The following is a 12,967-nucleotide window of genomic DNA, read 5'->3' as shown; positions in this document are numbered from 1 at the left end:
CCACCTCAGCCTCCCAGATAGTTGAGACTTCAGGTGCATGCCACTATGCCTGGATAATTTTTTGTAGAGATGGGATTTTGCCACATTGCCCAGGCTGTTCTTCAACTCCCAGGTTCGAGCGATCCACTTGCCCTGGCTTCCCAAAGGGCTGGGATTATAGTCGTGAGCCATTGTGCTGGACCCAGAGGGCAGACTTAAGATGAACTTTCCAGGCTAGATAGATATTCACTGGACCAGTTGCATAAGGAGAGTATATTAGTAATAGGGAATTATATGAGCGGAGGCACAGAGAGGTAGAAGTGGTGGGTAACATGTAAGATGACCTTTCATTTTCACTCTAGTCATATTGGGAGAACAGTTAGTTTGATTAGAATGTAAGGAGTGGTAGGGTGGTGGAAGAAATGGGGTTTGGTAGCTAGGTTGAAGACATCCTGTGGAGGTCTTGGGTTTCAGGCTAGTGAGCTCACATTTGATGTGACAGGGAGTGGGGGCTATGGCATGAGATAGGTAGTGGCAGTGGGAATGGCAAGGAAGAGATGGTGGTGAAGGTATTCAGAGGTAGAATGGGCAACTGATTGTGTAATCTAGAAGTGGGGAGGAAGGTGAGTGAAAGGAAGAGTTGTAGATACACCAAGGTTCACAGGGCTGATGTTTTAAAGTTAGGAAACGTATTATCATTGGGAAACAGTGTTTCTCTCCACCGCACAGTGTAGAAATAACCTTTATTAACTAAATTACAATATTTTAATAGAAAAACATTTTAATACAGTATTGATATAGTAATATTATATAATATACTACTATATAAATATTATATTAACATACTATTAATATTACTATGTCAATGTAATGATATTAATATGCATATTAATATAACATGATTTGTGGTTAATGGAGGTCATTTCTGTGCGGTGGGGAGAAAAACTCTGTCTCTCAATCAAATGGGCAGACAAATTAAATCATATTATAATAGTATAATATTATAGATAACAATGTTGTAAATAATGTGTTTCAAATCTACTTTGCTTTTATTATAGTTCTGTGATTACCTGCAAATGTTAGGTGAGGTCCAATCATGTGTCTTTTAAGTGGCCACTATATTTCAGGATTTGGTACCTGTCCTCTGTAACTGGTCAAGCTCACCTACTAGATCTGGTTTTTTTTTTTTTTTTTTGAGACGGAGTCTCACTTTGTTGCCCAGCCTGGAGTACAGTGGCTTAATCACGGCTCACTGTGTAGCCTCGATCTTCCAAGCTCAAGTGATTCTTCCGCCTCAGCTTCCAGAGTAGCTGGGTCTACAGGTGTGTGCCACTATGTCTGGCTAATTATTTTTCTTTCTTTTTTTTTTTTGTAGAAATGGGGTCTTGCTATGTTGCTCAGGTTGCTCTCGAGCTCCTGGACTCAAGTGATCCTCCCTTCTCAACTTCCCAAAGTGTTGAGATTACAGGTGTGAGCCACTGGCACTAGATCTATTTTTAAGATAGGCCGAGTATCAGCTCTGAACTCAATGTGAGTAAAAAAACCAAAAAAACAAAAAACCAAAAAACAAAACATTTATTGTAAAGAGATCAGACAATGAGTGTGATGGAAAACTGAGGAGTGTTCGGTGTTGCTCTCTTTCATTCCTGCCTTTGTCAAAACTAAGGATGGAGACAGAATATATTTCAAACCCATGTAGCTTGTACAGCACCCAGCATTCTCATCTGGCTCAATGAATGTCAAAGGATAATAATAATAATGGCCCATTAACTTTCAGAGGACATGGGATCAAACCAATAAAGAGTAGTTCATACTTTTCCATATAGTGACCTCCTCTTCGAAGCAGGGCCTTCATTAACGTAACAGCTGTCTTAATGTGGCTTTAACCCGGTGACTCTTGACATTCCTTATGGCTTCTTTAGTTCCCTTGAGACACATCATGGCTTGCACTACAGCTGTGATCTATAGCCTAACAAATTCCCTAGAACACCCAGCATATGGGTCTTTTACTTAACCCAGCAGGAAAAAGAAGGGAGTAGTTAATCACTGATTAAAATGCCAGAAGAAAATCCTTTAGTTTTTAGAGGATCTGGGAAAGCAGTAGCCAAGTCAACTCAGTTTGAGTGATAGCCAGAAAGTGGGAGTTAGTTTAATTTGGGGCACCTGGGAAAACCAAACACGAAACCCCCCAAACCCCAAACCATGTCTACATTTCATTTTTTTCCCCCTGAGGAAAAATATTTCTACACTCTTCTAAATAGAGATGGGACTAAAACTATAATAACTTTAGCTTTTGTCAGTGTTTTATATAAATTCATTTAGGCTGTAGCTGTGTTGAGTTTATCATAACCAAATATGAGTACACAATGTGAGAACTGTTGTATACTAATGACTATTTGCCTAGTAATAATAACACTACAAGGTGGGTTTTTTTTTAAAAAAAAAAAGATGTTTTGCCTAATTCATCTGTAATTAGGGTAGCTGTTATTAATATTCTGCAAGTAATGACAAACATCAAAGTTTTGTGGGGAGGAATTACTTGCAAATATTAATTAATTTTTTTTTGAGACAGGGTCTCATTCTGTTGCCTGAGCTGGAGCACACTGGAGTACAGTGGTGCGATCTCTGCTCACCGCAACCTCTGCCTCCTGGGGTCAGATGATCCTCCCGCCTCAGCCTCCTGGGTAGCTGGGACTACAGGCTTGTGCCACCATACCCGGCTAATTTTTGTATTGTAGAGATGAAGTTTCACCATGTTGCCCAGGCTGATCTCAAACTCCTGGAATCAAGCAATCCTCCTATTTCAGCCTCCCAAAGTGCTGAGATTACAGGTGTGAGCCACTGTACCTGGCCCAAATATTTGTGATGTGCAAAAGTTTTAGTAAATATTCCATCGAAGCATCCCATGAAGTAGGCAAGTAACATCCTCTTTTACCACCAAGACAATGGAAGACAGAAAAAAAGTTACTGGGGAAATAGAATTTAACTAGGAGTTAGACGATATGGGCTTGGTTCCCAGTTGCCAAATGTGTTTTGTTGAGCAAGTTACTTAATCCTGCTGGAATCATTTTGGACTTCAGGTTTTAAATTTTTTTAAATTTTAAAATATATGGGGTTAGTTGGATCCATGATCTAAGCTTGGGTTCATGCCCCACCAGGATAATCATGGATGGACTTCAGGAGATCTGGGAGATTTAAGATTTGTACACAAAATTTTGCTCCTTTGCTTGTGTATGTGTATACACAACTGTTAACCAGAGAAAGGGGGCCTCTGGCTTTCATTATATGTTCAAATACCTTTCCCCCATGCCCCAATTAAAAGCTAGTAGAACGCATGATTTCTCAGGACCCTTGTAGCATCAGTAATTTAGGATTCCCCAAAAATAACAATGGTGATTCCCAAGGGTCCTGAGAAATCATGCATTTTGGGAATGACCCAAATGCATGATTTCTCAGGACCCTTGGGAATGAGAAAGGGAATGAGAATATGACAGAATCCTTATAGCATCAGTAATTTGGAATTCCCAAAAAAGCACCAGGGTGATTTAAAGCAGTCTAACTGATCTGTATAGTTCAGAAGTTCAGATAGGTATAGAATATCCTAAGCTTCATAATGAAGCAAACATATGTTCATCCTGAAGCTCTTTGCAGGAGTTTGCTTTTGGGATGTATCAAGATGCAGTTGAGTGTGCTTTTGTGTGTGTCCATGGTCTTTTCACATGCATGGGAGCATGGCGTTCCTCCTGTTCAATCTGGCCCATCCTGTTTCCAACCTGCTCTCTGAATGGTGGCCAAAGTTGGATAGCAGCAGTGATAGGAAGGCTGGGAGAACCTGGTATAGAAAGAGAAAGGAGGTGAGAGTGAAGGAGAAGGTCCAGGGAAATGAGCAGCTTGCCATGAATTTCTCTACTTGGAAAGTACTGTACTTGGCACTTCAGCATTCAACATCCTGAGTCTAGTATTTAACCAAACGTTTTACAATCTTGTTGCAAATTCTCTTTCTAAGGATTAACTATTATGTTCTCTCACCATTTTTCAAATTGCTTTTGAAATAATCCATCTTGAATAATACAGGCTGAGTTGCCTTTGAGAACGCCACCAAAAATGTGAACCAGTAATTTATTGATGGGCAAAATTAGGCTGACACCATGGGACAATTAGCACTAATCCATGAAACTTGGAAGCAAATTTGACCTAAGCCTCCATTGAAGTCAAACCGGCTTTCAATTATTTGAGGTGTTCCCTGGGCACTTTCCTGTTTACTCATAGACACAAAAGGCTTTGACTGGACACCACAGAGTGAAGGAAGCAAAACAGAGCTTTAATTCTTGGTTTTCTCAGATAGAAGTGTCAGTGTGAGACTTTTTACTTAATAGCTAACATTTATTGAACATTTAATATCTCCTTGGTATTCTTTTGAATGCTAAGATTGTACTGTATTTTTAATTGTCACAACAATCTTGTGAAGTAGTTTTTGTATTCCTCATTTAGCACATGGGAAAACAAAGACCCCCAGATATTAAGCAAATTGTTCATGGTCACAGAAGTATTAATATAAGTGAGGAGTTGAAATTCAACTTTTGCCTGGTCTGCATTGCACACGTGAATAAGATGTATTGTTGTATCTTTACTGTAGAAAGTACTAGTTTCCCCATCCTCACCCGTCCCCACAACTTGTAATGTTGAGAGTCTGAACAAATTGGTTTGCTTACTCATGAAGAGAAAAAGTTAGGAAAATTTCTTTTCTAATTACTATCTTTTTTTCCTACTTATCATGATGTTATGGGGCTCTTTCAACCAATTTAAATTTTGTTTCAAAAAATCACTGGACATTATACTACCAGATGCATCTAAAGATCATTTTTCAAAGACATGAAATACGGCTTTATGGAAGGGCTCAGTAGAGAGACATCCAAGTTGGGAAGTACAGGAGGCAGATAAAAACGAACCAGGCTGCAGTTTATCAAATGAAATAACAACTTGCTTTTAGGGAGACTTTTGGTGTAATATTATACATGCAGTGATAGGCAATTAACTGTGCCTAATAGTATAGTAGGTTACTGACCAATTTGTACCTCCTGCCCCCACTTCCTTAACATGCTAAGTGTGATGTGGAAGGCCAGGTAATCTTGTATGGGGATAGTAAAATTACATTGAATTGTAGATCATAGAATTTCATTTAAACGTGTGTAGTCAACTTTGTAAAGCTTGTTCTTTCCACCCTACTGGCAAAGACATTGTGTGGAAAATTTCTTTTCTCTCCTAGAACATCAGTCATAGGCCAGTTTGCCTCTGTTGCTACTGCTGTTCTTTTCAAAACAAGGGAAAATTTCTAGAAAGTGTAACCACTGAGTTATAAATATGTATATTATAGATGAACTTATTCAGTGTTATACACTCACACATGCCATTCCGTAGATTGTTCATTGATTGTCTGTTAGGAATTAGTGATTCAATATTGAAAGAGTTATCTAAGACTTAGGAGTATCAAGAAAATTTCAGTTAAATGTGGACTGATAACAGCCTCCTAGGATCACTACACTTGGTTTGTTCAGGTATTGAAAGTGAAGGTCATTTCTAGGGTACTTTTTTAGTCTACTAAACATAGAAGATTTGTCTTTTTTGAGTTTCAAAACATAAAGAAGGCAAAGACCAGTTCTTAATTTGCAACTTTAGTGTATTTTCCCTTTAATGCTTCTTTTGACAAATTCAGCTGGTTCTAGAAAATGCAGAAGGCTGGCAATGGTAAGATGATAAAAAATTGGGTTAAATGGCCAGAGACAGGTAGGCCAGTCCTCACTAAGCCCTGGTTCTCTCAGAAATAGCCCTCTGGATTTATTTCACCTAAATTTAAACATTTGGATTCCCTCCTTTGGGAATCTCTTGAACCTCTTGTTGAAGTTTTGTTTTTCAGTAAAAATTTGCTTCACAACAATTTCTCTTCACTTTTTATTGTAGATATAATAGATATTGTAGTATAAATATAAGGACTTTTTAATCCAACTCCTGGTGGGTTTACTCAATGTCCTTGTTACCTATTTATGTTATTTTAGAAAATATGAAAACAAACCCCAAAACTCTTATATTCCTCCTCTGTTTGGATTCTGTCTTTTGAAGGTATTTGTAGAAACTCATGATGCTTCTTCTTTATTATTTGAGCAAAGACATTTTTGTTTTTAAAAATTGGGTTATGGTGGAGTTAGAATGAACCTTGAGTCAACAGTAACTTGAGATTGATGGAGAGATCAGGCTTCACTACCCCTGGGTTTGCTTATCTAAAGGTTATAGAAGGCAGGTGGCACACAGAGATTGGCAACAAATCTGACAACCGAAGCATACCTTTCTGAGTTCTTCATAAAGGATTTCATGGGTGGAATTGAGCATAGCGAATCTTCATGAGTGAAGTTACATCAAAACTTTCGGAAGTCCAGTTCTCCTCCCAGCAATATAAAGCTGGAGATGCACTGTACATTGCTGGGCTGGACAGTTGCAGAGGACTACCTCATCTGAGCCGGGAGTACCTCCTTAATCTTGAAGTATTATAATAGAAACTGCAACCACAGTGTGTGGTATAGTACAGTGCACTCAGGCATGAACATGACCCTAATTTCCCAACCTCAGCCTCCCCAAGCTAATACAGTTTGTTCCCAGAATTTTCTTGAAAATGATTTTCTTACCCTGATGCCTTTGGGAGTCATGGTAATAGGCGCTCAGACTTGCAGTGACCACAGTTGATGCAGACCTGAAATTAAGTGCTGCTCATGGTTCTATTACCCCAGGTGGCAATTTATTAAGTTAAGTAAAACTCTAATTCAATTATATATCAACATGGGAAAATATTAACTTACCTCGTTTTCCTGTTGGAAACTTAAGGAGTATTACATGTTGATGTTTTGAGGAAGTTCAAACAGCTTTCCTTACCAGTATCTTGCAACAATGGCGAGAGAAGACAAAACTCTTTTCAGACAAATGCTTGGGTGAGTACCAAAAGTTTGAGCAAATCCCTCGGCCAAGGATTTACTAAATTGAGCTTTCCTGCTCCAGAAAAATCTTTTCCTTCCCTCTTAAATGGATCTGACTTTAAAAATTACAATTGAGTTGCAAAATTGTTAACATTGCTCTGGAAGGAAATCAATTCTCATCTTCTCTTAGACCAGCTGACCTCCTGGAACAAGCCGCATCTGCCTGCCCTGTACGACAGGAAGGAGATGTCACTTCCATCTCGAGCGATCGCTCGTCGAAATTAGAATCAAACTTTAAAATAAGCTGAAACTTTTGCTTCCAACTTTAGAGTTTTCCTAATTCTCTGTGCTTCCAAATATGGAGTTTCTACCTCTAGTGAGCAATTATTTTGGTCTCCTTGACTGCTCTGGGAATCCCATGAGGACAAGACAGCAAACTACCAGAGTGCAGAGATCCTACTTTATTCCCTTTATATCCTTCCATCCCCAAGCACAGTGCTTTCCTCCATATTCAGTTTCAATGGGTGGCTCACACCTGTAATCCCCACACTTTGGGAGGCTGAGGTGGGTGGATCACCTGAGGTCAGGAGTTCAAGACCAACATGGTGAAACCCTATCTCTACTAAAAATACAAAAATTAGCTGGGCATGGTGGTGGGCACCTGTAATCACAGCTACTCGGGAGGCTGAGGCAAGAGAATCGCTTGAACTCGGGAGGTGGAGGTTGGGGTGAGCTGAGATCGTGCCATTGCACTCCAGCCTGGGTGACAGAGCAAGAGACTGTTTCAAAAAAAAAAAAAAAAAAAAAGTTTCAATGAACTTTTGATGTAGGAATTAGAATATCTTTAGTTGGTAGAAATTCTCTCTCATTTTGAGGGAAACATCATGTGTGGTCCGTGGAAAAATCACCCCAAGTTCTACATTTAAACTCTGCACATGTAAGTGTTGGGCAGGAGCACGGAACCCATTAAAGGCCTTATATCACAATTTCTCAACATTTTAGATATTCAGTTACATTTCTTGCTGTCATGATTGCCCTTTCTCTCCATTGACTCATACAAAATACTTGGGCTTTGAATTCTTTGAGGGCATTTTATTATATTGTATCTGGCTTTTCTGAATGTACCTGGTTAGCATAGTGCTTGACACAGCGTATTCTAGGAGCTTAAAGCCGTTGTTGAAAGAAATAAGACACAAATGAATTATTTTAGATTTAAAAAAAGAGGCTTTCATTTTTTGAAACACTTACCTCTTTGGCATTTATTTCCACCGAGATCAGAGCAATGTCTCATATTTTGGAAGAGATGAAAAAATGGCTCTACCTATCCTCTGTTCAGTTTATATGACCAACCAGAAGCTATACCCATAGTGACCAGAGAAATACAGAGACAGACTAATAAGAATATAAATACAAGGCTTGGTGTAATAGGCAAGGCCACATTTAGGACACGTGTCACGCAGGGTCACAGAGGCTCACGTATCCTCCCCAGAAGGCTCTCCATATGTAGGTGGGTGGGTGTTGAGGGAAGGGAGGGGAATTCCTGTTGTTCCTGCTCCTGCTCAGTGATTCCTGCCCATAGTCCTCAGAAGGTTCATGGGGGCTGCTGTTGCAAGACCATGGAGGGTCCCTGAAGCCCCTCTACTGACCTTTGACGCTAAAATTTTCTTTCAGTCATGACAATTCGCCCAAACAACACAGAAGGCGGGGAACTCTTGCATCTATTTCCCTGTCAGTCAGGGGCCTTTAATCTGTTTTAGCATGAAAAATTCATTAAGAATGTACTATTATTTAATCAGTGAAATCCTTAACTTTTAAATTAAATCCATAGGTCTGGTTTAGCAACCGCCGCGCAAGATGGAGGAAGCAAGCTGGGGCCAATCAACTGATGGCTTTCAACCATCTCATTCCGGGGGGGTTCCCTCCCACTGCCATGCCGACCCTGCCGACGTACCAACTGTCGGAGACCTCTTACCAGCCCACATCTATTCCACAAGGTATCGAGGAAGAGTCAAGGAGATTAAAAAGTAGCTACCAGGCGATTTCTCTGGTGGATATTTTATACAAGTGAATCCTTCTGCAGTGCTGACACCCATGTTGTTTGTAATTATAATACATCGGGTTGTCCTGGACGTACCTGTCACATTTCAGAAACATAGTTCTATGATGTATCTGAATATCTCTAGATAAACTGTGCTGTAATAGAATTCCAATGCAGCATTTTAAAACAAAACAAACTTCCTAAATAACCATGGGATTTGCTTTTCTTTTGTTAAAATTTTACCTCTACATTTCACTCCAGTTTGCAACTAACTGGAATTCGATGATGCTTACTAACTGTAGGAATAATAGAGGGAAGGTAAGCTTTGACAAAGTCATTATTTGTTAGTACATGGAGGTGAATGGGATAAAGTTAAATTGTAAGACCCAATTATTTTGGATTATGAAATAGCATTCCAGGCATTTGAAACTATATTATTACACAAATATTTAGGTGCTTTAAAAGTATATTTTATAAGAAATTTGAGACTTGCAGTCCTTACATTGGTTAATTCTCATATTGATGAATAACATTCACTACCAAAATATGCTTGTTAGCATTGCTAATATGATTTCTACATTTGTATTCTGGGTGAGCCTGCCGTGAGAGTATATATGTTACTTACAAATATGTTCAGAGATGGGTGTGACTGTATCTGTTATGGGTGATTCTACACCTGCATGTTAAGAAATGCAATTTGAAGTGAACATTTGATTTGATCAATAGATGCTCCTGATGGCCTGGTGGCTGATGAACTTTTGCACGGGACTTTCTCTGCTGGCCTAAAAGAAAACATAATGGTTGACAGTCTTTTTCATTTCAGCCGTGTCAGATCCCAGCAGTACCGTTCACAGACCTCAACCGCTTCCTCCAAGCACTGTACACCAAAGCACGATTCCTTCCAACCCAGACAGCAGCTCTGCCTACTGCCTCCCCAGCACCAGGCATGGATTTTCCAGCTACACAGACAGCTTTGTGCCTCCGTCCGGGCCCTCCAACCCCATGAACCCCACCATTGGCAATGGCCTCTCACCTCAGGTCAGTCCCGTGTTTCCAGACAGATGATTTGCTGTATACCAGAACCAAATACTCAATTCCCTGAGGCAGTGGTGTAATGAATTGCCAAATTTAAACCATAATGTATTCTTTATACAAGCCACATGATTTCGGTTTTCTAGTTTCCTTTCTCTCCACCCTTCCTACTGGCTTCATCAAAAGTTGTAGCTTAGACTTAAAATTCAAGTGATTTTTGATGTAATCTTGGAGACTTTGTGTTCGTATTTAGTTGTGAAGGTGTTTGCCATGTTTTGTCTTCTCCATCCTAGTTCTGGGCTTTGGTTAAGAAACTTGCAAACAGTGGCAGGCTTTTTGTTTTGTTTTTTGTTTTAAATTGTATTTGGTCAGCTGATGAAGTTTCGATCAAAAGCACCTCGTAAGAAAACACTAAAGCTTTGACAAAACAATCAGAGCGGAAGCAAACGAGTCCTGTGGAGAGAGACCCAGCTGATGACTACAAACTCTGGAATAAATGAGTTATAAATGCACAAATTAGGGGAATTACTGCTCTTTGGGACTATATAAATATTTGAATGTTGTAATTGTTTTTCTAATTGGCATTGGACTATGAGCTTTTCTTGGGAGATCATATTAATAAATTGCCTTGATAATTGCATGTGAGAGGGTTGGTTAAATTTCCTACATGTGGCATCTGTCCGAGGTTGACATTATTAGCAGTTGTTTAAATACAGATCCCTTGATTTTATTAGAGAGTGCTTGGCCCAGGTGGCGAGGATAGCTGCCCACTAAATTTGGAGAAATGTCACAAGGGGTTGCAATCTATAATTGCAATCGAGAAGCTCTTCAGAGAGTTTGAACAGCTTTATCTGTTTTCAACCCCCTTTTTCCTCTTGGTGGTTAGAAAAACAGAGAGAAGCTCAGAATGACACAAATGAAAAGTGAAAAGACAATTATACTCAATTACACACTAATCATTGACTATCACCGCTGCCTAAGCACCAAGAGGGCATTCTAATAGGCAGAAAATGAGATTTTAATGGCACAAAGGGTGGCCAAAATAACGACTCGTATATATTTGCCTTCTTCGTTTTCTTCAACTTGTGGTGTGTGTCTTGGGAGTGGAGTTCCTGGGCTCTGCACCACGGTGATAACTGTGAGCAGCTGAAAAGTTCAAAGTCGGAGGAGTTGAAAAGAATGGATAGCAAAGGCAATGAAATAAACATTTCCGCCTAAAGGCAAAAGTTCATAAATCCTTTTTTGTAACAGTAAATGTAATTAAGTTTCATAGATTCCTATAGCACATCCTGGGATAAAAAAAAAAAAAATATGAAGTGGCTTTAAACCTCAGCTGAAAAATAACAACATGAAAACAATGAAAGTGCTTCCTACAGGACTTTAATACATTTTATTTCCAAGTGCTGGAATTTGTGAATGTGATTTCTGCATGAAAATAATGGACTTATATTCATAAAGTCATCCTTAAAATACCCAGATTCATAGCATATAAGCTTCTTCCACAACTTAGAAGTAACATCAAATGTACTTATCTCTGCGACTTTTTCAACATTTGTAGTTTTGGGGGCCATAGAAAAGCTTTTTATGAACGTGATTTGGTTGAAACTTTTAATAAAAGTAAACTCCCGCCCTAGCTGCTTCTGAAAAGGGAGATCCCAGATTCCATTGGCATTTCTTAGTACCTTATTTTATTCAATAGCAATAAAACTAACAAGAACCTGTATTCTATAAGTGAAACTGGTAGTTTCTTGTATAAGTGTATTACCTTGTATGTTATGATGTGTATTCTTTTGTATTATACAAGTATCACATAAGTAGAATTGCTAGAATGTGATCTCCTAACTATTAATCCTTGACTTCAAGAAGCCTGGCTATGATTCTGGAGTTGACGTTAGAGCGAAATCATTCTAATACTAAGCAATGGAAAATTTCATAGGCATTTTTTCCTGTATTTCTTTACTGTATCTTACATAATTATGTTAATTCCTGATTACATTGCAATATGCAAGGTATTTTGCGTTTCTGCCATACATTTCCACCTCAAACCACCACTAGGAATTTATGTTCTCTTGGTTTTTGTGGCAACCCCACTGAGTTAGAAAAGAGACACATAATATGAAGTTCTTCCTTATTTCCTCAGGCAAAGTTAAAGAACAAAGGACAACGAGTAAATCAGTATCTTGCCAAACATGTTTATGTAACAATGGAGTAGGAGAATTGGATTCGAACTTAGATTTCTGTAGACTTTGGGCTGTATCACTTCTCTATGATGACTCTATTTAAACAAGAGGTGCTTGTCTGGCTTTCTTAAAAATATTTTAAAGAAAAACGTGGAGCAAAGAGCTCATGTCTAGCACCCTGGTTTGCTTGTTAACTAAAGAAGAGACTAGAGAAAGGCTGGTGACCTCTAATAAGTCACTGCTTATTATAGAGTACTTATTAATATATTGGATCATGTAACACAGACAATGTTATGCTAACTGATGATAACTAATAGCATTATGATTACCATTTCTCCTCTTCCTTGTTACTTACTCTCCTACTTCCTCTACCTCTGTCTGGTTATCTAATACGCAGAAAAACCAACTGAGGCCCAAAATGATTGTCACCTTCTGCCAGCCAAAGGACTGACAGGGAGGGAATTGAGACTAGAATCTAGGATTCCTGGTTCCTGGTCTAGGATCTTGTCTATTATAGCCCATAGTTGAATGAAGAGAAAACAGGTTTCATGAAAAAACAAATGCAGGGGGTTTTAGTCATATTATAAAATAATTTAGTAGAGATTAGTTTTTTAAAGTTTTCTGTTCAGGTTAATTTATGCTCTTTTTGCTAAGTTTAATTTCCATTGGTCTTTTATCTTATCCCCAGAATAAAAGCACTGGATGTTCATTGTAGAGAAATAAAAAAAATTGCTTACATTGCTTAAAAAGTGTCTGTAAAGTAGAAAAAAGAATCC

At 38.8% G+C, this 12,967-nt stretch overlaps 1 protein-coding gene across 1 annotated transcript in view; it reads left to right on the top strand.

The window, feature by feature from the left end:
• Nucleotides 1-12,967, top strand: part of PAX3 (paired box 3) — a 99,272-nt gene that overhangs the window by 70,384 nt on the left and 15,921 nt on the right. Inside the window, exons 6-7 of the mRNA XM_077956657.1 lie at nt 8,770-8,935; nt 9,803-10,017. Coding sequence (XP_077812783.1) covers nt 8,770-8,935; nt 9,803-10,017 — 381 coding nt within the window. The remainder of the gene's footprint in view (nt 1-8,769; nt 8,936-9,802; nt 10,018-12,967) is intronic.

The sequence above is a fragment of the Macaca mulatta genome, chromosome 12 (genome assembly GCF_049350105.2).
Source record: "Macaca mulatta isolate MMU2019108-1 chromosome 12, T2T-MMU8v2.0, whole genome shotgun sequence".
NCBI lineage: Eukaryota > Metazoa > Chordata > Mammalia > Primates > Cercopithecidae > Macaca > Macaca mulatta.
The sequence above is the reverse complement of the archived record's forward strand: the minus strand, read 5'-3'. Positions and strand labels throughout refer to the sequence as shown.